Source organism: Salminus brasiliensis, chromosome 9 (assembly GCF_030463535.1).
Source record: "Salminus brasiliensis chromosome 9, fSalBra1.hap2, whole genome shotgun sequence".
Taxonomy (NCBI): domain Eukaryota; kingdom Metazoa; phylum Chordata; class Actinopteri; order Characiformes; family Bryconidae; genus Salminus; species Salminus brasiliensis.
The window spans coordinates 13,827,870-13,854,993 of record NC_132886.1 but is presented as its reverse complement, the minus strand read 5'-3'; the positions used below and the strand labels follow the sequence as shown (position 1 = coordinate 13,854,993).

Here is a 27,124-nt window from a genome sequence, read left to right as displayed (position 1 = left end):
TGCCCAAATTGCTTTCTCCAAACTGATTCATCACTCAGTCTATTGATCTTGCAGCATACACTGATCAGTCCGAATCCAGACTGCAGAGTTGGCGCTACTGCAAAGGGTGCGTGAAACTGACCAGCTGTTCGTATGCTTTCTGATGCAAAGCAGGGCTTCTCGTTTTCAAAACAGAGGCTTTCACACTGGCTGGTAGACAGGATTCAACTGGCTTATTGAGTGGCCAGGTGCCCACTGCCTGCCTGTGGTACAGGACACTGCGTTTGAAGTGTTCCAGCATCATGGGCCACCTGGAAAGGGGTTTCCTTGACCGACATTTGTGCAGTGTCCACATAGTCTTTGTTGTGTACATTTTTTAGGGTCTACAATGTTAATGTTGCTGCAGAAACTGGTCTGGCACCAGTCACTATCTAAAAACACAAGTTGCGACTGAGTGTCCATGAGGATGCCTGCAAGTGGACAACAAACGTATATATGCTTATTAAGTCAAATATGACTGACTGGTATTCTAAATCTCAGTCTGCAGTTGGCACAGTTATAGAAAATATAAAACCTTGTATCTCCATTTGTGTTGAAAATTTCATGATGATTGGACCAATAGAAATGCTCCAATATACTGACTTCCACTGAATTTTAGGCCACACACTACCTTGCACTACAAAGTTGACAGCCTGTCTCTCTGCCTGGTTCCGGATGCCCCAGTCAGTTGAGTGAACATGAGGGAGTGAACGGCGCCGACCCATTATGGACTTTACATAACCTGGAAGCAGACATAGCACACACACATACAATCTCATTCACTCTTACATAATCTCTCCCTCACAGTCTGTCTTTCCCAAACCCAGTCACACCCTTACACACACGTCGGCCCTCAGAATCGCCCTTAGCGGTGCATTCCTGGGTTAGACTGGACAAAAGGTTCGGCTTTACAGCTAAAGCCCCGCTCCAAAAGCCCAGTGTCAGCCCGAGCTCCGCACTCGGACAAATCTCTTTCCCAGAAGCAAAGAGACGCCAGCAGCTACACACCACAAAGACACTGATACACTAACAGACACGTAATACTGCCACGAGGAATGTGCCTGGCTAATGTGCAGTGTGTTTGTGTGTGTGTGTGTGTGTGTGTGTGTGTGTGTGTGTGTGTGTGTGTGTGTGTTTGTGTGTGTGTGTGGTTGTGAGGTACTGAAAACAGTGGGCAAATGGGTAACAATGACACACAGACAGGAATGTATTGTATTGGTAAGCTTTTGTGTTTTCACGTATGTGCACGTGAGTGAAAGCTCTTAGATGTGATCCAATGTGATGGCACGTGCATTTTAATCAGGGCTGCACGATATTGGAAAAAACTAACATTGCACCCCCCCTCTCTCCCTGTAATATATGTATATATATATATATATATATATATATATATATATATATATATATATATATATATATATATATATATATATATACATACCATATATCATTATTATTAAGTGTTTAAAGCTGTAAACATACACACAACACATTAATTTAATTACATTTAGTGGGTATTCTGTAATAATTCATTGTTATGTCATGTTATTATTGAATCACTACAGAGCCACTTATGGGTGCTTGTAGTTTAAGGGGTTAAATAAATAGTTTAAAATAGTTTAAACAATGGTGTGGTTTGCATGTGGTGGTGTTTGTATGTAGTGTGTGTGTGTGGGGGGCTATAAGGGTGTTTTCTGCTTAGTACACTATATGGACAAAAGTATTGGGACACCTGCTCACTGATTCTTTCTTCTAAAATCAAGGGTATTTAAAAGAGTTTGTTGGAGCAACTGTCTCTACTGTCCAGAGAAAGGCCTTTTTTCTAGATTCTAGAGCATTGCTGTGAGGATCTGATTGCATTCAGCGACAAGAGCATAAGTAAGGTCAGGATGTTGGATGATCACCACCTCACCTCACCCCCAACTCTAAAACTCATCCCAAACGTACTGGATGGAGCACCATCCATCATTCCAGAGAACACAGTTCCACTGCTCCACAGCTCAATGCTGGGGGATTTATATCTCTCTAGCCCACCTCTGCCATCATGCATGGTGCCAATAGGTTCATGTTTATCTGCTCCAGGGAATCCTATTCTATGGGCAGTACTTCTCTACAGAGACTAGACAAGCTGTGTGTGCACATTTGCACATCTGTGTCAGCAATGGGTGCAGCTTGAAATAGACGAATGCATTCATTAGAAGGGGTGTCTACAAACAATTGGATATAGTATATATGACATCATGCATACCGTTACTGTTGCGCAAAATTGATTAATCTTTTCTCCACAATTTCATAATTAATGGACCAGTAGAAATGCCAAGGTTTTAAAAAAAGTGTACTAAACACTTTACATTGTGTGTAAGTGATGCTATTTTATCCAACAGAAGTGTAATAAACAGGAAATCTATCCCACAACACAAATATTCTGTTAATGTTTAATTGTGTATGTATACTCTCTGCTGATTTAATAAGGTTGTTAATATGTTTAAAATTTTGTCTAGGACAAAATATAATGTTTGTCATTTAGCATATTCAGGTTTATCCCAATATGGCAAGATCCATATCATGGGACAATCTTACACCAGAATTCACTTCTATTCCGGTACATCTTCATCCCTATGAGTAAGTGAGCAGTTCAAGTAAAGGCATTGCAGCTGTTCTCACTGGCTACCATGGGGATTCTCAGCAATACTACTACATATCACTCAGCTACTGCAGGGCCTTCATTTCAATATCAAAGTGTGTATGCGTGAGTGGTATTTATGAGTTAGATGAAACAGAAGGGTGCTGCAGGCTGAGAGACAACATGACTTTTCCCTACACAAAGCACTGAAGAAGACCAATAAACCTGCTGTAAATGAGGTACTGATGTGCCGCTCTGAAACAGCATTAATGAACATTAATGAGCAAAGTAAGAGACTGTAATTGAACCTACATTTGATACTCATCTATAACTTTATGCAAATGCTTTATGAATAAAGCACTGGATTACTGAAATCTCCAATGCGGATCACACCAGCTTCATGATGGTAATGTAACTTCATTATTATGCACACACAAGTCAATGAGTTATGACAATGATTAGATGTGACAATTATGCTTCCTCTTATGTCAGCATCTAGCTGTTAGGGACAGGCATAGTAATTGTAGTATTTACTTTTATTTAAAGAGCGTAATCAGAGATATCGGTTTCTTGTGTTCATTTACTTTTTAAATTTCCTTTTCTAACATGGAAACTTTAATACATAAAAATTAAAACAGGAACACATCTAAATATTGTCACAAGGAGGAGGGCTTCCTTTTTGTTATTCATTGTTATTCTGGGCCCTCTCAAATTGCCCCCTTGTAAACATCTCCACAAGTAGTTCCTGACTAGTTCAAATTGAGACTTTTCTGCTGTTTTGTTAGCCTATGAAGACCACTAATTAATAGCCTATGGTGTTTTTGTGCTTTCTAATTACTAATTACTTTACTTTTCCAGTATTGCCCCAAAGATGATGAGGGTCCCTGTTTTGAGCCTGGGTCCTCTCAAGGTTTGGTCCATTAAACGTAATGTGTTTTCCTTGCCACCATTGTCTGTGGCAGGCTAAAATTGAGGGTAGAACCATTGTTGTCTTTGCTGCATCAATGTGACCTGCTTGTTAGGCCCTGAAAATTCATAATTGTGTAATTGAGGTAATTGAGGTATTTTTTTTGTTTTCGGCTTTCTGCTTTTCCTGCTGAAGATCACTGTTTAGGGGATAGGATCCTACTGTGCTCATCAAACGAGACTCATGGCTGTAGAGAATCTAGACGAGAATCTAAGCTAGAGTATGTTCCTCTGAACCCAACTATGTTGATTGATTTTATATACATGTTGTGTCTAATGGAAACCAATTGTGTGTCCAATGGAGACCAATAGTTTTGATTTTACTGCAAGAAATAAGAAATCATATATAATGGTCCTGGAAGTGGAGAGAGAGTAGAGAGAGGTAGGCCTGTTATATTATATTACTGGATTTTATGGTTTCATGGTCTGCTCCACTCCTAGTTTCATCTTTGCTGTGGGATCTGTAATAAATCTTTTTTTTTTGTGTGTGCTTGTGAGATTGAAATGATATTTGAAGTACATTTCATCTTAAACTCATCCCTTTTACACTCTTGATCTTCGATTTTTGCTAGTAGGGTGTATTACATCAGAAATTATGAATGAGTGTTTTTCTCATGCATTTTAGATCTTTATGTACTACCCAAGATACTTAAATTGATATTCATAATGCATTTATAGCTAGGAATAAACAAAATAAATGTTTTAAATGATGCAGCACTTGCTTTGAAATGGGAACAAAATTATGTGAATGCACAAGCAGCTCACAGTGTCTCGTGTTAATAAAATAAATATAGGTGAAAAAAAGACATTTGTATGGCAGGTATTGTTCAGCTGGTAGTGTTAAATGGCATACACCTAAAACACCAAGAAAATGATTGATCAGCTACATAAAAAACAAATTATAAAGCTTTCAGGTGTTTTTTATTCACTGCAATATAACACGTTAGAATATCCAAATGCTACTGTAACAACTACTTTAGATCAATCCGGCTGCCTGAAGCAATGTGTGGGCAATCTGTGAGGCTGAGCTAAGCTTTGGGTGAGGCAGAAGTTGATTTATACTAAAGAATTTAGATCCATTTCTGAAGTTTCAGCAGCTGCAAACACCCAGACACCACAGACCAATAAATCCGAGTACCTCTAATCACTGCGGAGACAAGCCGAATTGAGGCATCACTGCTGGCGTTCAAGATCTGTCTCAGGAAAGCTTAGCTCAGAGCAGGTCTCTATTTCTTTCTGCCTATATCTCCCTCAGGAGCCTGGGGTGGAGCCCTCTTAAACACACTGCAGACTGTAGGCCAGCAGGGGCGAGTGGCTGCCTCAGGTGATGCAGTGCCAGTCGATATTTGTAGTATTGACTGTGTAATGTAGAAACTGCATCACCTTACTCAGCACATTACTGATTTCCTTCAGAAACCTCTAAATTCTGTTTCTGGGGTCAGATGCCTTTAATGAGATAGAACATAGGTCATAAAAGGTTATGCCTCTGTTATGTAACAGTAAAAATCTAAACGTTACATATATGAATATGTGTAAAGTTTAGATTTTTACTGTTACTCCAAAACTAAATGAAAACTAATTTCTGCCTTTTAAAGTTTTCAGTGACACAATTTGGAGTGTTCCTTTTTCTATGAAAAACACTCATCAGATCAACATATCAGTGACGTAGCAGCATCTGAACATTCAGTAGATTATTATTAGACTTTTATTAAATTCAGCTGTTCTTTATTTTATTTGGAGAGTCCATGTTCAGATCTGTAGATGTTCACCTGAGAAATCACTGATCATCTAACAGGTCTAATATAGACCATCTCAACATCCTCAACTAGCTGTTGCAGACCAGCTGCTGACTCCACTCTGTAACTGGAGCTTAACTGGATTAGGCTGTGATTAAGGGGCCAGGGTCAGAGTTAGGATTAGGTTTTGGCTTGAGGTCAGATTAAGGATTAGGTTTTGGGTTGATGTTAAGGTTAAGGTTAATTTTAAGGTTAGGGCCAGGGTGAGAGTTATGTTTAGGTTTTGGGTTGAGGTTACGGTTAAGATTATGGTTAGGGTTTATTAATCAGCTACAAAGGACCACTCAAAATATAGTGTTACTTTACCAAGTAATTAACTTTAAAAGTGAAATCTTGACCTTCTTTTAAAGTTTCATATAAGTAATACAATTTTTAAACTAGTACCTTTTCAAGTTTTCAAATACGTAATATAATAATTTAAGTAATAAAACTAAGAGGAAAACAACCTATTTGTTAATGCCTGGCTGTTATGTCTGCCCCTGTTCTGTCATGTCTGCCTCTGTTTTGTGTTGCCATGTGCTCCTAAGCACATGGCTCTGTTTGTGTCTTGCCTGTCCATTAGTGTTTCCACCAGTGTCTCCTTTGTAACCATGCCCCCTTACTCCCAGGTGTTCCTCGTTATCCTCTGTATAAGTACCCCTTTGTTTTAGTCGTGCCTTGTCTGGTCTTGTGCATGCGTTCATGTCGGTTTTGTGGTTTGATATCCAGCGAGTACGTCCGCCTCTGTCTCCAAGTGTGACAAAGCATGACACTGGTGTATATTTGGTATGACAAGCAGCATTCCCCCCCGCCAAAATAGTGTTAAAAGGTCACACTAAAATAGTTGGGCTCAAAGTGAGTATGGGAGGTGACATCATACCAAGAGGTTAAAAGGTGTGTGGTTTGGCTTTATTCACAGATTTGCCAGGAGTTCCTTCATGTTTATAGAATAAAGTTTAGCTACAATATTGAGCAGTTTACAAACTTTAAAACTGGCAAAGAAAATGTGATATTTTGATTATTTTTTGTTTTAAGGTTAGGTATCCTGAATCCTTGGGTGTCAGTGCATTTATATCTCACAAAAAGAATAAACTGTATTGTGTAATGATATTTGTTGCAATATCTATAATATTGTGAAAATCTGAAGAATGGAACCACAACAGCTGATAATACAGATAATATGCATCCTTCAAAGGTTCTGTACCAAAAGCAACAGTTGCATAAAGAACCATGACGACTCAAAGGCCCAACTAAATGTTTAAATCATCTACCTTACTAAATGCTTCTCCATGATGGAGAAATAGTGAATTGGGTAATTGCTTCTTTGTTAGAAATGAAGGAACTTTTTCTCGCTACTATATTGAACACTTTTTGCTAAGAGTGATCATGATGTGTTTTTTTTAAAGTTCAGAGGACAGAACATGCCTGTATCAGCATGACTGCAAAGGACAAGCATGTGTGTGTGTGTGTTTGTGTGTAACTGTTTTTCAGTCAGCACTGAGGGTGTTGTGTGTATGCAGAGTCTGGTCCGCAGTGCTACGCTGCACACTTAGCTGTGCTGGCATTTTGGTGAATGTATTGAGCGTCCTCTTTGGGAAGCTCCCAGAGGTATTGAAGATCGGCAGTTTGTCTTAATCCTGCAGGCAGAGCACATCCCTTTGTCTTCCTTCCTTGGAGAGCCCACATACATACACACATACACACACACACACACACACACACACACACACACAAACACAAACACAAACACACAAACACACCCACCCTTCTCTATGTACTGGTCTCAATTTAAACCATATCAAGCTGTTAAGCAATATTAATTACACTGTATTGAGGACCTTGTTATCTATACAACAGATCATATCCAAGGCTGATTTGTTACAGCAAGGTTTCAGGTTATCTACTTGTTATCACGATCGGTCTTGTACCTCCAGCGCAAACTAACTCTGTTGACTACAGACTCTAAACATGTCTTGGCTGATTGACTACACTTAAGCAAAGAATTTTGCTAGTTTTCTAGTTTTCTCCAAACTCAACGCAAGGAATAAAACAGACACACCGTGTTTGTGGCAGTACTGCACAGTGCGCTGGATGAAGGTCTGCACCTCCTTGTAGGTTTGAAGGAAAGTGTCCTGAAATCGGCTGGCCTCCTCAGAACTCACACCCAATATACCAGACAGACGCTCCTTCCCTGCAGAAAAACACACAGGATTTGGTAGAGTCGCCTTGTGACTGTTTGCAAGAGAGAGAGAATAAATACACAATAAATAAAGGGAGAGAGTAAATGTTGACAGAGTGCGAGTGAGAAACAGAGAAAATGGTGCGAGGGTGAGAATCTTTGTCTCTGCATGTTGCTATGGCTACAACCACTACTACAGTGAGTACGCTGACACATCACCCACTCTGAGGGGCAGTATTACAGAGCTATTATTACTGCTCGCGCTGCCAGTGGTCCGCTGCTGTGAGCTGCCACGCACTCCCAATGCACTCAGACAGCTCAGAGGGGGTTCCAGCAGGAGGGTACATCTCTGATCTCATGACTGGATTGAATTCAAACTCCTAAGGAATTGCAAATTAAACGTTTAACGGGTATAGTTGTTTTATAAGTCTACAAGTTTTTCAAGCTCTCTGTGGTAAAGACCATGGGCCTCATTCACCAGTATCTTCCTAAGAACTTTCCTAAATTTGTACTTTGTTAAGAAAGCCTGATTCATGACGTGTTTCTAAACTGCAGAACTGTTCACAGCTCTTTCCTGATAAGTTGAGCAAAAAGTACATACAAAGCAGTGTGGAGCTAGAGGGAGTAGAAGTGCAGAAGGGCTTAGGATGGAATGGGTGGGAGTGTTAGTGGATCATATTCATTAATGTCTACCTGGTCAACCATAATGTTGGCATTTCATTTTTTTCCCTTACTTATGTTCAAACAACATACGAGGAAAAAACGGAAAAAGCAACACATCTCGGCACCTTTCTGCAATGTGACTGTCTCTGTCAGAAATGCTAACTTACCACAGCAGTAACTATACCCTACTTAGATACAACTGTTTCACTGCTATTTTTACTGTCCGTTCACTGTTTTAATTGCTGTTATACTGTCCTTTCACTGTTTCACTGCTATTTTACTGTCCTTTTACTGATGTTATGCTGTCCTTTCACTATTTTACTGCTGTTATACAGTCTTTTAACTGCTGTTACACTGTCCTTTCACTGATGTTATACTGTCCTTTAACTGATATTATACTGTTTTTAACTGATGTTATACTGTCCTTTAACTGATGTTATACTGTCCTTTCACTGTTTCACTGTCCTTTAACTGATGTTATACTGTCCTTTCACTGTTTTACTGCTGTTATACTGATAACAGATGTATAACTGATGTTATAAAAATGCAGAACTATGTTTATTTGCCTCAGTGTTAAAGGGTTAATCTTGTCTGAACTATGAAATACTATCATTAATATTTATCTCATCTTACGAAGGTGAACAGCTCCACTATCAGGCACTATATGTATTTAGCAGCAGTATGCAAAAGGCAAAGGCTGACCCAAGATTATCCGTGAGTGAGACACTGGCACTGTTTTTTTCCTGAGTAAAGTCACACACTTCTCCTTTCAGTTAATTGATCATTCTTCTCCCCTAGATCATGCTCCTTCCTCAAAGGCACTTCTTTATCATATACAAACACTTCTTTATTGTGTGACTGATTGGCGTGTATGTGTGCTACCCCTCCCTCCCCAAATCTATAAGTATGTTATTTATATATGCAAGACAAGCCCCCTTTAGTATTCTGTTACCATGGTTATCTAAGGATCTCTGCACGACTGTATGGAAGCTCTCACTCCTCACTCCCTGGTCCTCTTTAATGTCATGACAATTTGGCTTTCATCCCTCATCCCTCCGTCCCCTCCTACCCTTTTTCTTTTTGACTGCCCAAACTGGAACCCTGCAGCTTCATTACTGCTGCGCTACGTAGGGGTTAACTATTTAGTTTAGTAAACAGCAGTAGTAGTTGTGAATAAGCCCCATTGGATCCACATAGAACCATGACAACTCAAAGCACCCTCTGAAAGCTTAAGTGGTTCATTGCTTGGCTGAATGGATCTTTTCAGCCAAGCAATGTTTTTTTTTTTTTTTTTTTTTTTTTTTTTTTAATTGTACATATACTGTATATATATTCTAGCAAAATGTTCCACTACTGCTACAAGTCAAAGTACCTATGTTTTGTAACATACAGTATAGAAAACGATTTGCTAAAACTGTACAATCGATTTTGCCATTCCAAACACAATGCAGTGGTATCCTCCACAACATCAGATTTTTTTTTTACTGTCAGCCAGTGCAACAGGCCAGCACATGTAGTGTTGGGTTTATGACATGCAGTATTGGGTTTCTAAAGCATTTTCTTCCCGACCTTTTGACTAGCGCTCGGTTTTATCCAAAGAGATAAAAAGAGAAAATTGAGAGAGAAAAAGGAGATGGGAGAATGGAAAAGAGGGGAAACAAAGTAAGAAACGGACTAGGCTACCTATTTAATTCTTGGTCCATTGCCGCATTAACCTGCAGTTAGTGTTTGTGCTGGATGATGATAAGCAGTAAACACACTAGGGTCTTTGTTTTTAGCAGCAGAGCTGCAGCTGCTGTTTCTCCAGAGAGGTGAGAATCTGACAATTCTCGGTTAAATTGTCTCAACTCAGTTATCATTAAGTCCTATGCTCAGTAATGAGCGCAGAGAGTATAATCGCAGCACATTTTGGTCCACTTTCATTCATCAGTGGACTGTAGGAAACTGTAGTGCCTCAAAATCACTCTAGAATTCCAATTTTAAAAAACTGCTATGCCCTCAAACACAAATACGGGACTTTTTTGGTCACAGCGTCTCACATTCTCTATTTGCCTCCAGCAGTTTATCTTCATATCATGCCATGTCACACTGCTCATCAAGTGATGGAGTGGGTGGAGGAGTAAGGAAGTTTAGATGATGTAATGGAAAACATTTTCACCATTCAAACACCACTGAGAGCCTGTGGGACTGTGCTGGGAGAAGAAAAGCCCAGCCACTCCTGGTCATTTTTTGCCATTTATCAGTGATCATTCCAAAATACACTGTGTACAGTGTACTGTATGTCACTGCTGGCCAATAAATAAAAACACATTTATCCATTGCTTGAACCCAGACCTATAGAAATTACCCTGAGAAACTCTTATTTTACATTATCATCTATTTAAAGTAGACAACATTTTTGCCTTTTCCTGTAAAGTTACCATTTGAAATGCATGTTTTTCACTGCACAGTGGCAATATACATCTGAATATATAGACAATTATTGTATATTATTTATAATCTAATTCCACTTTTTATTGTTACAAAATATATATATATATATATATATATATATATATATATACACATATACACAAAAAGTATACTACTACTAATAAAAGTATTACTACTATTACTACTACTAGTAGTAATAGTAGTAATATATATATATTTTTTTACACTGTATAATTTCATGATGAATGGACCAAATAATGGAAATGCTCCAAGATGCCTTGGAATCAAATATTTTAGGTTAGGTTTTTGTCTTTTCCTGTAAAGTTGTCATTTTGGAGTTAAACGTTTTTGCATGACATTGATGAAATGTGGATAAAAGACTTCTTTACAGGGACTAGACAAGCTGTGTGTACATTCATTAGAAGGACTGTCCACAAACATTTGGACACTGGCATATTGTGTAAATTACTCTAAATTAGAATCACAAATTATAATATTACATGTGATCCCAAATATTTAAATGTAGTGCACATATATGCAGTCTCTGCTGCTCTATTGAATGTTAAGCTGGACTTGGCTTCTGGGATTTTACGCAGGGAAACTAAAGTCTTCAGTCTCTGGACTTAAAAGAAACTTTCTGAAATTCAGGATTTCACACTTTTAAGACTTTTAAGAGTTTTTTTGGAAGTGTACAGTAGCTGTTTTGCTAAGCAGACCACTTTGTTTTGCTGTAGCACTGTTTTGCAAGGACGCCAAACGGCCCTTTCCTGTTAAACTAGGTCATACATTGACCCCAGAGAGACCTGGTGCGAACATACTCACCTCTGACTGTTATAACTGATCTGACCTTAAATTGCCATAAATAAATCTCCTTTCAATTTCAACATCTGAGTCTGTGAGTGTGGGTATGGGTATTGTAGTTCTTACCGGCTCCATAGACTACAGAGTAGACGATGCGTTTGGCATGCTCTCTGTCCTCTGGACCCACACTGTCCTTACTCACACCCTTCCTAGAGAGGGAGAGATAGACAGGCAGACACACAGGCAGACAGTCAGACAGGCACAGAGTTATATAAGGACGTCCTAGACAGCAGTGATGGACTGGGGGGCACAGTGTCTGTATAGCAACACTGAACCAGACTTCAACTTAAAGATGCTGCGCTGGATCAGTGCACCTCTAGCACAACACCAACAGGCCAACATTCACACTGCATTACATCACATTCAGCACAGGGGTGACCAACACACACACAAACACACACAAACACACACACACAAACACACACAAACACACACACAAACACACACACAGACCTTTTTACTCACATAGAGCAATACTGATGGACTCACTGACAGATTAGAACAGAGAGGAAAACACACCATGTCAGCAATCATGTCTCACATCATGTGGACAGGGCTGTCACTGGCAGTTATTGTAACTGCAGGGACGCCACAGAACGCTTGGAATATGAGCATCACACATATCAGCTTGTATTTCTCTGTCTTTCTCTGACTCTCCCCCCCCCCAATCTTTCTCTCCAGTCGCCTCCTTTTATGCGCCCTCAAGCTGACATACGGGCTGGTGCTCTCTGACACTATGGCCTCTTCTCAGTTCGCTTTCTACGGACATATCTCTCTACCAGACAGTAAACCATGGCGCACATGTTTGGTTTTATACAATGCGGAAATGTGGAGCCATATAATAACCCATATGCATTATATGTATCGTCACTGTCACTGCAAAATTTTTCTATCTCCAAAATGGCAACTTTAAAAGAGAAGGAAAAAAGACTACCTAAAATACTTAGTTATGTAATAAAACTTTTCAGTAACACATTTCAGGCTACACACATGGGGACTAGATGACACCTAGGTAAATAATAATAGTAATAATAATAATAATAATAATAAAAAGAACCTCAAAACCACCTCAAATAAACTAGACAAAATATTATTTACTGAAACATTTAAAATGATAAAAATAAAAAAATGAATACAAAATGTCAAAAACATTTTTAAGGTGGTATTTTGTACCTGACTTTCTACAAAGTCATGAAGCCAAAGAAGCAGAGTCCCAAGTCAGTACAGAGTCACAGTTATCTCTGTGTTACAGTTTATAAAGGCACTGTCAGCGCCACCTGTTGGACAAAGTGTATGAATTTACTTCTCCAGCAGCAACACATTCACAGCCTGTACTGCAGCACAAAGGAAGAGCAGTAATAAAGGCTAAATGTGCAAAACAGAAAATAACACATGCTAACCTGGTCTCATTTATATCCTCATACAGATCACAGACTGCCTTAATGGCACATAATGTAAATTCCACTCTATTCCAATCTCACACATACGCATGCTTATAAATGCATCTCGATAGTCTTTAGCGCGTAGCACGGGCCTGTCGCAGCCGCGAGGCAAAACAAAGCAAAACACTGGCGTAGCCTCCGGAGGGTCACCATGGCAACAGCAGTGACAGCGTTTTTGAAGGGATGCTGAGATCTGGGCACAAAGTGCTGCTCCGCCCTCATTACAGAGCATGCCCAGAACACACTCACGGGTGACTGGGTGTATGAGTGTGCATGCACTGACCTCTTTTGTGTCTGACCGAGTTGGTTTATTTATGTGTGTTAATATGTTAATATATGAGTTAATATTCGTGTTTGTGTGCAGGCATCTGCATGTGTGTGGAACAAGTATAGGTCATTTTATTAGAAACACCTACCACACAAATTCACTTTGTAGGTTTATAGACTTTGACTGTGGCTCATCTGTTGCTGTGTAATTTATCAGCTCACCTCTACCCTGTCATATATGACTGGTGTATGTGATATTCAATAGCAAGTAGCTAAGGTATGCAGGCACAAGGTGTGGCTCATGAGTTTGCAACTCACTTCTTTGTGCACATCTGTGCATGCAAGCTTCTCTATTTGCATCTGAGTGTGTTGTAGGAGTGTGTGTTTGAACGTGCAAGTGTGTGCCCACCACTGAGAGGCCAGCATGGTGAAGACGTCTGCTTCAGGATTCTGGAAGATTCTCAGCAGCTCGGGGTCAGACGACAGATGAGCCAAAAGACGCAGCTCCACTTGACAGAAATCTACACACACACACACACACACACACACACACACACACACACACACACACACACACAGATTGAGTACATCAGAATACGTGGGTATACATCCATGCTTTGGGTGTCATATGTGTGTGTATATATATATATATATATATATATATATATATATATGTGTGTGTGTGTGTGTGTGTGTGTGTGATTACTTCAATGTCCATTATTATTATGTAAACAATAAAAATAATGATAATAACAACAATTATGATAATAATACACATTCTAAGCTTTCAAACACTTTTGGAGTGGAAACAAGGCCTCAAAACAAGCAAATGCTGAACAAGCTCAAGTTCTCTTGCCCTATTACTGTATTCCTGTAAAACGCTTTACAAATAATTTTGACCTGATGATCTGATTTGAAGATGGCTTCATAAGAGGCTTGGCAAAGCACTGCCAAAGAAAAGATACTCAGCACCTGAATTGCAGACTTCTAGCAGTTATTACACGCAAGATATATGCAACTAAGTACTAAAGATTGCTTTAATGTATCCATCATTGCTATGTCCTAAACATTATGGTGCCCTGAATTTAAACATGGTGAAACCACGGTTTTATATGTACATCTGGAATGTGCACTTTAACCTGGTCTAATTGGCTTGAGTAGAAATTAAACTGAACCAGACTTCAACTTAAAGATGCTGCGCTGGATCAGTGATGTTGAGGATATGAGCCACTCTGACAAGGCCAGATCTAAATGGTCAGGTGACCACTTCAGAGCATCTTGTGGTCAGCAGCGGTGAGTCGCAAACCGGCAATAGGGTGTTGGGCGCCCAAGGCTTATCACCCATATGCACCATTAAAGCCCCTACGCTGGAGCTATGAAAGAAGCTTGTCTGGTCTGATTAGTTCGGTTTTCTTTTGCATCACTTTGACAGCAGTGTATGTGTGCAGTGTTGGGAGATGTGAGATGCACTAGAACAGCAAGTCCAATCCACGGTGGCTCCAGCTCACAACTTTAGAAGCATATTTGTGAGGTAGTAGTAATGTTTTGGCTCATCAATGTACAGAATTCTATGCATTGTCAGGATATTCTTGTATACCTGTTTTGTTCAGGTTTCTGAACAAATATGCAAACACACACACACACATCATTTTTACCAGACAACAGCAGATACATAATAAGCTGCTACAGTATTTGAAGAGCTTTCAATGAAAAAAGTGAGGAAATGTAAGAGGGTGAGCGAGAAGAAGAACGGCATTTAGCAAAAGAGGGAAATGAGATTAGAGAGAAAATGAGGATGAGGAGAAAGTGTGTAGGTAAAAATCAGTGTGTGTGTCTGAGTGTGTGTTGGCGGTGCCCCCCTCTCAGTCAGCATGAACAGTAATCCTCCCAGCAGTCTCTCTGTCAGATAAAAGAGAATGTGAGAGAGGATGAGCTCACACTGCAACACCAACTGAGTGAGTGTGTGTGTGTGTGTGTGTGTGTGTGTGTGTGTGCGTGTATGTGTGTATTGCTGCCTGCTGCGGGAAACAGAGCGCTGACTCACCCTAACACACACATCCTTTTACCGTATCCCTCAAATATCCCAGGTCTCCTCAAGAGGAAGATGGTCTTTTATTGTTCCGTTTTTAAGTGTGTGTTTAAGGGGAGGGAGGGAGACACAGGAGGCAGATGAAAACAGAGTGGGGAAAGAAAGAAAGAAAGCATTAGAGAGAGTGAAAGACAGATAGACAGGCAGACAGTCAAATAGATGGATCATTGAAGTTTGAAGACATTTGTTTATGCACAGCTCTCTTAAGGTCCCGCCACAGCTTTTCAATTTGATGCTGTGCTTGGAATCGTTGTCCTGTTGCATGACCCAAAGTCAGCCAAGCTCTAGCTGTGGGATAGATGGCCTCACATTTGATGCTACAATACTTAGGTATACAGAGGAGTTTGTGGCAGTCAACTACAAACTCGTCTGTATGCAAAGCTAGGCTGAATTTGGGTCATGCAACATGACAATGATTCCAAGCACAGCAGCAAATCTACAAAAGAATGGCTGAAAAAAGGGTGCCCAGGTCCCGCTGCTGCAAAACAAGCCCAAATCATCACCTCTCTACCATCATGCTTGACAGTTGGTATGAGGTGTTTGTGTTGATATGCTGTGTTTGTTTTTTGCTAAATGTGGTGATGTGGCCAAGCATCACCACTTTGTTCTTGTCTTTGTTCTTGTTCCAGAAGTCTTAGAGTTTGTTCAGACATAATTTTGCAAACATGTGTTGACATGTTCTGTTTAGACAGAAGAGGCATTTCCTGGCAACCCTTTCAAACAAGCCATACTTGTTTCATTCGTTTTAACAATATTACTGTCATGAACCTGAACATTTAACATGCTAAGTGAAGCTTGTAGAGTCTGAGGTGCAGCTCTTGGGTTTTTCGAAATTCCTCTGAGGATTGCCGGATCTGAACATGGGGTGAACTTGCTGAGGCGTCCAATGTTTTCCTACTTGTAAATAATCTCTCACTGTAAAATCATGGACTCCAGATTGCTTCAGACGGACAGCAACAACTGCTTCTCTAAGACCATTGTGCTAGCATTGTGCTAACACACACCTAAACGCTCCAGACCAGCAAACTGCCAAAACTGCTGCCTTTATAGTGCTGGTCACACTTGATGATTAGTTAATTCAGGGCATTTGATTAGCAGCACCTGGGTGCTACATACCCTCTTAATTTCTACAGAAACAGTAAGGGTGTACCTAATCCTTTACACACTGCTTCTGGACTATGGCCTAGTTTTTTTTAAATAATAATAACCGGTGTAATTTGTCATGAGTTGTTCATCTGAGGTTGTATTTGCTAACATCCATTAGATACCAGTAAGCTACACCAAAGTAAGGCGCGCTACAGTGGTTGTATCACTTTGTGGTTTGTCATTGTTCTTCAAGGACGACCATGGAAGTATTAAAAGTATTAAAAGTATTCAAAGCACTCTTTTAATCTGGTCATGTTGTGCAGTGCAAGACAACTATTTATGAGTGCGAGAGAAAGAAAAAGCTGTTCTGTAAGATGCAATTGGCTGAGACCAGGTGACTGGACAGATCGATGGAAGTCGATGCAGATTTGTTCAGTAAAGAAAACAGCTGCAGATGTGAACAGAAACACAGCAGTTACAGCCACACAGCCGGATACAGACCTTTACTATTTGCTGAAGAAGCCAAATTACACTGGCTGATACACAAAAACAAGAATGAAGAACCCCTTAATGCCTGGATAGAGAACTCCAGTCTTGCAGGGCTAGACTCCTGCACAGGTTGGTTTCTATCCTGCTCAAGTACACCTGTTTCAAGCCAATCTCTATCTGCTCTAATGCTGGAACTTTTTGGGTCTCTTGATCAGAGGTTGCAGCACAAAAACCCAAGTATATTAGTACACTGGAGGCCACTGCTAAAATTCCTTATGGAACGCTGCCAGAAGCTGATGTCTGGCTATGCATCACATTTGCAACAAAAAGATTACATCCACAAAGAAAATCATTTTCATTTGAATTCAGTTCTGATGAAATCGACCTGCCTTCACCACTGTGTTCATGCTGAGGTAGAACTTATCCACAATTTGAAACAATAATGGCTCTCTGGCGCTGTTAGTTTGTTTAGAGAACTTTGTTGTTTAGGCATTGCTTCTCACCTGCGTCACTTGTTGTTAGGACTATAATCATTTATAGTTCTTTTTGGAAGACTTGTTACTTATTTCAAATTCATTGAAACCTTAGTTTAAGCCACAGCTGGCAGCCAATAAATAGGGAACCATGCAGACTGACACTAAGAGATTCGTTCAGAGTGTAAAACTGGTATAATTACTCTTTGGATAACAAAAAACATCTTCATCTTTTTGTTCATTTGTGTTTATTCTGATAAATGGGTTTAATTAGCTGCTAAGGTGCAGACTTTTGCACAATTCTGTACATCTGCCATTCTGGAGAACAACAACAACAACAACAACAACAACAACAAAAAAGAAATGACAGCATCATTATTACTATCAATACGATATACGCTGTTTAACAAGGTGTCATTACAGGCTATAATGCAATCTCCATTAAAAAGCCACTGTAGAAGTGGATTTTCTGGGTCATTCAGACAATAGCACACTCAGGTGCAGATCTATTTCAGGCTGGTATTTATGCCAGTCAGAATTAGCTCCTTATTGATTCATAATCAAAAGGGGCTCTAAAGATAGATGCAGTATTGAGTCAGTATTTCCTGGTGGAGGGTCAAATGAGCTCGGATATCACTGGGCTAGTTCTTCCTCACGTTTCTCCTTTTTGCTTTTCAAGTTACACACACACACAATCTTAGGAAACTTGTATTTACACTATATACACATACACACTATATGGACAAAAGTATTGGGACACCTGGCTTATTTACTGTTTCTTCTGAAATCAGGGAATATATATATATGTATATATATATATGTATATATATATATATATATATATATATATAAATCCTGCTTTTGTTGGAGTAACTGTCTCTACTGTCCAGAGAAGGCTTTCTACTAGATAAAGAAGCTCTGCTGTAGGGATCTAATTGCATTCAGTGACAAGAAAGTTAGTGAGGTCAGGATGTTGAATGATCACCACACCACCTCATCCTAAATGCATTGGATGGAGCACCATCTTGCTACCTGCAAGCTAATGCTATCCGCAGAAAATCTACTCCAAAGTAAGGCAGGCTACAGTGGTCGTATCACTTTGTGGTTTGTCATTGTTCTTCAAGGACGACCATGGAAGTATTAAAAGTATTAAAAGCATTCTTTTAATCTGGTCATATTGAGCAGTGTAGCCTGAGTCCAGGACAAGTTGTAGGTTAGATGAAGGGGAGATAACAGCATTGTAACCTACATTACTTCACTGCTGAAAAAGCCAGCTGAACACCAGCTTCTGCTGGTAACTGGTTTCAGATAATCTAAAGATTTTTTGCAAACCCCATTCATTTCTGTCACTGAAAATATAGCTTATACCCAGAGTGCCAAATATGGGCATAACTACTGAATGGTACATGACTTAAGTGTTTTTTGTCAAACTGGTTTTAGCTTATTTAAACATAGAACCAAAAGTACTGCATTAGATGTGAATAAGTGAGGGGATTGGACTCCTGAAAAAGCACTATACCGGTCAATGAGACTTTGCATGGCCTCAACTCACTACTACATCTGCCGGCTTGTGTATTTATCTGATGACAGCACTGAAGTGTGCGATCAGTATTATGGCAGTAATGTAACAGCTGAATCCTCCAAGTGTGAGAGTTTGAGAGTGTTTCTGCTATGACCCTGGCTAAGTGTCTGTGAATGGTATTAACTTCCAGAAAGAATTGCTTGGCAGCTGATTCTGGGTCAGTACTCTGTCTCTAACTCACGCTGACAAGGGCACGATTATTCCGGTACTCTCTGATTATAGGACAGAGCTCAGGGCTCTTCAGGGCTCTGGGGCTTTATGAAGTGCTTCCAGGAAAATGTCTTTGTTCAGGCAGTCTTGAGAAGCTTTTGAACAAGAAATACTGCAAGGAACCGTGGGATTTGCAGTGTTTTTTGTACAAGGTTCAGCAAAAGCACCATCAGCAGCCTGTAGACCATCATGTTGACAGGTGAAGACAAAGCAGAGAATCGTGGGGTAATTTGAGGACTTTCAGGAGAAAGGAGAAGAAAAGAGAGGAAAGCCACGTAGGTAACCAGGAATGGCTCTGTCCTCATTTTAGCCTTGTACACCCCCCCCTCCTCCTCCTCCTACTGGTAACAGCAGAACACATCACCCAATGCAATGTGACAAGGCCACTAAGGGACAGGAACTTTCACTATCTCTCTCTCTCCCTCTCTCTCTCTCTCTCTCTCTCACACACACACACACACACACCATAAATAAGACTGGAACAAACACACACGCCCATTGGAGTGGACATACTCCATATGGGTGTCCTTGAAACCACTTAACATCAAAGAACACAACCTCTTGAGTGACCCCTCTGACACACTCTCTTTTTATCTCCTGCTCTCATCCTCTTTTTCCTCAGCCCTGTCTCTGACTCAGTTCTGGTACAGGTGTAAAAGTGTGTGGGTCAGTCGGCCCAGCTGAGGACAGAAATGATAATTATGAATCATAATTTCACAGGCTTATTATATGCTAAGATCTATTGTTCTGTAATTACTTTAAACATTGCAAACTGGCCAAGATTTTAGTTAGTTATAATAGTAAAGAAAGGAAGCCAGGATTTTAAAGAGCTAATCTATTGATGGTGACTAATTTTACCATTGTTCCTTCTGGTCTCGGTATGTGTTATATGCTATTGCTATATGGAGTATTACTTTCAGGATGACAAAGAGAACATTGCACAGTTTTAAATCAAGTATTCATTACATGTTAACCTGCTCTGAATTAGGAGAGAGAATCAGGTTAGCATTAGCTTAGTTAGCAGGCCACAACGTTTGAACTATCTGCAGGTCAAGTGATTTTTCTCACCACCAGCTACAGGAACCAAGGGTGTGTCTTATTTGTTTTATTATCTGCATTTCGTTCATTGTTTCTGCTTAATAATTGCATAGTAACCCTGGGTTTGATAATGGTGCTATATAAACAAAAAAAACCTTCGGTCTTGGGCTTCAGTTTCTCTGGACTCGAGCTTCCTGAGGCAGCTGAAGAAATTCAACCTGCCCTGATGAAGATCCAGTTCTACACAGCAGTCATAGCCCATCTTCTCTTACACTATAGCCATGTAAGAGCTCCTGAGATGTCCAAGTGTTGACCCAATCATCAGCAGATCACATGTTTGATCCCCAGTGAGGCCACAGCCATCCATGGCTGGAAGAGCACAACTGGCCCTCTCCTACTGACTAGTAGGTCAGTCCATTGCTAGTCAGTGTGGGTGTCTCCTAGCTGATGTAACATAGTTAGTTATAATAGTAAAAAAAGTATAATAGTAAAGAAAGACTAGTAGGTCAGTCCATTGCTAGTCAGTGTGGGTGTCTCCTAGCTGATGTAACAGACATAGCGCACTCCTCCCAGTTTTGCTGTTCTGTAATTACATGTAATTACTTTAAACAATGCAAACTGGCTGAGATTTTATTAAATTTTATAAGAGTGAAGAAAAGAAGCCTGGGACTTCCGGAGGTTCTGGCGTTTTTAAAGAGCTAATCTATTGACGATGGACTAATTAATGGACTTACTGAAGCACGGTTCATTTTGCAGTTTTAATTCACTTTTTGCTGACTACTTGAGCAACAATATTGAAAGTGCTGTTTACGTGATATGGTGCAGGAAATTACCCTTCCCTGTAGTGTACTGCAATGTGTTAAAATGGTGGTGCAGATCATATGAAATGACTGACTAAGCATGCTTCTCCAAGTGTACTTCATTGTTCAATGACGTGTTAACAGCACCTTGAAAACAAACAGTTGGCTATCACCATGTGTCTCAGAGGAGGCACATGGCAGCCTTCAGTCTCCCAGAGCTGGTGTGATCATGTCATAATGAGTCCTAGCTTGTAGGTAGGAATTGGAAATGACTAAATTGGGGAGAGACTGGGGACATCAGCAGGATCAAGAGGCTCGCTAGGAGAGGTGAGCATAATGACAATATTTTATGATGCATCTTTACACAATATTTTCTGGGTATATTGTGGATATTGTCAGAACCCCTGGAGCTCTGGCCAACTGCAATACATCTGCATTACACTAATTAACCACACTTTTCAAAACATTGTATTTTTCTATTAGTTTGTTGAATTTATCCCCTTTTTCGTCCAATGTGGTACTGGCAATATACCTACCCTTCATAACTTTCCCTAGCAATAGCAACGATTTAGACATTAGAAGGTTAAGGACTTCACACATCTCCCCCAATATATGTGAAGCCAGTCACCGCCTCTTTTTGAACTGCCGGGCAGCTTAAACACTAAGAGCAAAGTGCCAGGTCTCTAGCTCAACCGCACTAGCTAACAGACGTCTGTGCTGACCAACATTTCTTTTAGAGTGATGAGGGGAGAGAGCGCCATCTACCCACCCGGAGAGAGCACACCCATTGCGCTCTTTCTTACTCTGGCTACTGATGGTAAAGTGGAATGGTTCGCGAACTGAATTCACAACCCACAGGCCACTACACTGCTGAGCCACTCGGAGCCCGCAGTGCACTTTAAAATTGTGAAGCATAAAACATTCTTGCACAACTGTAAATATGCTCATATTATTCTGTAATATACTGTAAATAATATTTGATTATGTTGGCTCAGTTTCTGCACTTTAATGTATAACCTCTACTGTACTTAAACAAGTAATGCCATATCTCTGGATCTGTGGTGATTTAGTGGAGGTCTGTGGAAGATTTAGTAATCTAAAAATAAATAAATAAATGTTTATTTACTAGCACTCACAGACATGCATATCCAAAAGATATCGTCATACCTGCCCACAATTCCCACAATGCTACATTCCTGTAAATATCCAGAAATCTACGTTCTAGCATTTTAATCCGAACAGCACTATAGAATAATTATGTTTTTGAGTAAACTGCGTGTTTTATCTAGACCAGACTTTCGTGACCAGTTGCTTTAGCCCTACTATTTTCCCCATGGACTGTCCAGTTCACCAGAAACCCAGACACGCCTCAGTGTAACTGCAATCTTGATACAGAAACACCCTCACACCACTTTCTCTAACACACACACACCAAGCATTATTAGACCACTTGTGACAGCACCAGCAGTGACTCTCTCTCTCTCACACACAAACACATATGCACACTTATGATTAGGAACAGTGAGGAGATGGTAGTTAGCCACCCCAACTGCTTCTCTGTCCTCAATATTGGACAAGCACCCAATATAAGGACCCACGGTGTCCCAGTCCTCATACAGTCTTCTACACAAGGAGTTTTTACTTTTTAAGGGACAAGAGGCTCTTAGCTAGTGGTAGCAGAGGAGGTATACACAATAGCAGTAGACCTAGTTAAGCAGAAAGCCAGCCAACATAAGCCAAAAATCCCCACCTGCAGAGAGGAAAGTCCAGCCATCTTGGGGTATGAACATGGTGCGTGGATGTACAGTCACAAGCTCCTCCTCCTTTCCTGCAGATTGTCAATCACAGACAAGTCTTACTGTAAATCTAGAGTGCTGCAATGAATTATTCAACAACTGCTATGAAGCTGCTGTGCAAGCTATGTAGGTATGGTCATGTGAAAAATGACATAGGACACCCTATGCAGGGAAAAAAACAACAGGGCAAGGATTTTTTCTGTCCAAAGCTCATTGTTCCAGAAGTCCAGAAGTATTCTCTGGCAAACTCTAGTCTTGCCTGATGTTTTTTTTATAGCAAGGGTTTCCTCCTTGCATTCCTCTCATGAAAATATAACATGTACAGTCTCTTTCTGAAAGTAAATCCTTTAACATCAACTGCAGCAACAGCAACCTATAGATCCCAGGATGGCATCTTAGGATTGTTTGAAACATCCTTACTCATCTTCGGATCTGCTCCTGGCCTGACCTGGCCATGTTGACAGTAGATTCACTTGTTCATTAGCTTGTGGGCAGTGGAACAGCTGTTCTCTTATTGTTCTGAGATCCTTTTAAACCCCTTCCCAGACTCACCTTCATCTACAAATGTTTTTCTAAAGAACTCTTTGGATCTTTTGGATTTTTCTAAAGAACTCTTTGAATCTTTTGGATTTTTCTAAAGAACTCTTTGGATCTTTTGGATTTTTCTAAAGAAGCTCTTTGGATCTTGCCATGGTGAAACCACTTACTTCATTAAATCAAGAGCAAACTAAAAGTCTTAGATAAAACAGGCTCCTCCAAAATCCTCTCTAACCATGTTCTAATCATCTGTCTCTAATTTTAAGGATTTTTGTAGTAATAAATGGGGTGATATATTAAAATCAAATCGAACATTGTTCTATGTGCCACACTTTGGGCATTGTTTGGTCAAACAGAGTCTATAATTCATTAATAACAGACTCACAAGATTCATTACTACAAGCTTAGACTCCACAAAAACAAGAAGGTTTTTTTTGGACCACAACAAAGAGTGGAAAGGGAACAAAGCAAACTCAGTGAGGGAGAAAGATAGGAAGTGAAGGGACTGCATGAGGAGATGCAGAGGTGTGTGTGTGTGTGGAGAGATGGAATCTAACACACTGTTCCAACACATCAATGCCTCTGAGAAAATTATCTAGGACTGCTGTAAAACACAGGGCCAACACGAAGGGCAAGGAGAAGTACAGAGTGAACAGGAGAGAAAGAGAAGGGGCAAAAGAGGCCTGAGGTCATTATCAAGGATGAGGGGAAAAAAAAGAAGGAGGGAGGAGCTGACTAAATGGAGGTCTGGGGGCAGAGATAAGTTGGCTCTGATCTTCTGTGTTCTGTTGTACTGGGGTATGAGTGGAGACTTTAGACAAGAGATCCCTGTACAGGACTGCCCTCAACTTCACACCGACTCACTATCTACCTGCTGGCTCTGTGCAGATGTTGGTTTGACAGGTGTTTGTTTTATGTTTAATGTTTTTTTCATGTAGAAAGAGCACATCAGAGCAAACCAGAAAAGCAGTGTGCAAAATGGAGAAGTGTTTTTGTGTGTGTTGTATGTGAGTCCATACAAAAGTGTAACTATACAACACAATTAACATGTCACCATGTAATGAGTGTGAGATCATGATTACGAGCATACTGAGGACACCTACGTGTCTACAGAAGTGTCTACAGAAGTCTGTTTAAGGTTCTTGGCCATTTTCAGTTTCAACTTTAAAAGCACATGATTGGAAGTGCGTAGTTCTGCATAGCTGATCATTTTACCACACACACACAAACACATTATTGGGTATGACATTATCTTAAAAGCTCCTGCATCCTTTACCTTGAACACACTGCTTCTTGGTGATCTGTATTGGCTGCTTGGGAAGTGCCTGAAAGTTCTGGAAAAAAAGAGAGAAAGAAATGTATTCATTCATTCCTCTTGTTTGAGACACAATGAGTGACCCAGCTCTGCTCAGCAAGCCTTGGACTGGAGAGACACAGTAAGAAGGGTTCTAATTTAGCCCTGGTTTAGCAAACTAGGGAACTCAACAAAGCTTTTAAATCTCCAAAACGTAGCACGCACACAGGGGGGCTAAAAATGACTGGAGCGTGAATGAATAAAGGAATAATGCGGCTGCAGAGCAATTCTGAGAAAAAGGTCAAAGCACGCCATATGAGGAATGTTTCGTAACATGTTTTTCTGCTGTCTGACAGCTCATTACTGATCAACACTTGGGCTTGTTTAAAATGCTAAAACCAGCCTAGTTCATCTGCAGGAAGAAGCCAGCGAGTCCAGTCTAGTTGTGCAAAACAGGGCATGAGAAACCTGTGGGTATATGTGAGGTTGTGTTTGTGAGTAGTAGTGTGAGAGCCTGTGGGAAGGTCACCTCTGTACTGATCCTAGCACTTCATCATAGCTTCAAACCAGCATGCTGGGAGAGATGTGATAGACCACTACAAGGCTGACCTTTCACTCATTCACTCACTCACTCGAACACTCTTTCCACTATCTATAGAATTCCCTTATTAAACAATGTAACAAATGGCATGTAATAAACTTGCATTCCCATCTAGATGACAGATGATAGATGCAATGCTCCACTGACCTGAACAGCATCTCTGTCATTTACCCTTCTACCCCTATAGAACTTAGGTGAAGTGGGCAGGAAAACGCTTGTGGCTAATCAGAGTCATATTTGTATATGTATATTTTGGTGGAGCTGCATGAGACCTCTTGTGATCAGCGTAACACTGTCATATCTGTGCAAAATCCTGTCATTTTACTCAACCGCATCAGTCCATGAGCTTTCTTTACTTTCAGGGATGATTCTCACAACAAGGACAATGAACGTGTAGGCTGAGTTTACTCCAGTGGTGTAAAAGTGCATTACACTTCCCCCACCTGCAGTTCCAACATTTTCATGCATGCTGATCATATACTTTAAAGGTAAGGTAAACACTCAGATGTCCTGAACAGATTTAAGCATCGGTGGAAATAATTGCGACAGGTGTTCGATCACACAGGATGCTCTTTGAGAAGCTTAACAGTTTTAATATAACAGCTGCAAAGCATGATGAGGATAAAAAACAAACAAAAAAACAGCACCTTTCTCAGTTCCTCTCTCAAACTCTGGTAAAACTTTACACCTATGTAGTAGGCACTGTGTGCTTTTCCTATATTAAATGCAAAAAGGTGGGGTAACATAGGATAATACACAGTTTTTTTGTAGGATAAAAGAAACTCTCTTCCCATCAGAATCATCCTGATGCTCCACTGACAGTAACCGGGAGAACAGTCTCAGTCATTGCCACTCTGGTCCAGATCACTTCTATGGCTCTATATAACTTTAGAGATGTGCACGAGACTTCTTGCTAGAACTGCGTAACACAGTCAAATCCGTGTAAAATCCTGTAATTCTACTCTACCGCATCAGTCCATGTGCTTCTTTCACTCTCAATGTTGGTTCTGTGTTAGTTTGTAAAGTAAATGTTTATCATGAGTTTACAGCAGCAGTAGCAGAGAAAAAAAATACACTCCCCACCTGTAGGGGGAGCCAATTCATGAGACATGAGGATTTCAACATTTTCATGCAAGATGCTCAAATATTTGTAAGGTGAACACTCAGATATCCTTGGCAGATTTAGCAAGCCAAAATTCACATTTCTGTTGGCTTAATTCCAATAGTCCAAACTGTTGCTTTCCTTAAAGGTGTGAACAGTTCTTCTGGCAGTGTTAGTAAAAGCACAGATAGCTTACGAGTACAGCAGACTGAAACCAAGCCCAGGAGTGGGAGTACTGTAACACACTGCAGCACGGCCGTTATGACTGTGCCAGAGGATGAGGTGTTTGAGCTGGTCTCAGTTCAGTGTTAGTAGAGGCTCCGCTGTCAGAGTGTGATAAATGCCACCAGTGCCTATGAGAGGAAGTGCGGCTAATAGCTGCAGCAGTGATTCTCCGCTTCTATATGAGTATCTGCATCGATCTACAGCAACACAACACCTTCTCTAAGACAGAGAGCGAGGGGACAGGGAGCGGGGGGACAGGGAGGAGAGGGAGAGAGCACTGTCAGTGCTGTGTGTGTGTGTGTGTGTGTGTGTGTGTGTGTGTAAGGATCCAGAATTGATCACAGCTGGATCAGGCTGGATTCGGCGCTTTGCTCTGTTCTCTTTCTAATCCAGCTTAACACAAACAGGACAGCACTGCACACACTTTGAACACAAACGCAGATACACATAGCCGGTCAAATTCTCTCCTCGCCCAAACACACTCCCACACACACACACACTGCTCATCACAATAAAAGAAAGCTGAATTCAGTACCAATACTAACTCTTCACCTGCATGTTTCATTTCATCCAAT

General features: G+C 40.4%; 1 protein-coding gene across 1 annotated transcript in view; it reads right to left on the bottom strand.

Moving 5' to 3' along the window:
* The window catches only part of poln (polymerase (DNA directed) nu), a 68,097-nt gene that overhangs the window by 5,249 nt on the left and 35,724 nt on the right, over positions 1 to 27,124 (bottom strand). The window contains exons 14-19 of the mRNA XM_072688050.1: positions 24,604 to 24,661; positions 22,745 to 22,822; positions 13,637 to 13,748; positions 11,585 to 11,667; positions 7,442 to 7,573; positions 650 to 760 (exon numbers count right to left, since the gene is read on the bottom strand). Coding sequence (XP_072544151.1) covers positions 650 to 760; positions 7,442 to 7,573; positions 11,585 to 11,667; positions 13,637 to 13,748; positions 22,745 to 22,822; positions 24,604 to 24,661 — 574 coding nt within the window. The remainder of the gene's footprint in view (positions 1 to 649; positions 761 to 7,441; positions 7,574 to 11,584; positions 11,668 to 13,636; positions 13,749 to 22,744; positions 22,823 to 24,603; positions 24,662 to 27,124) is intronic.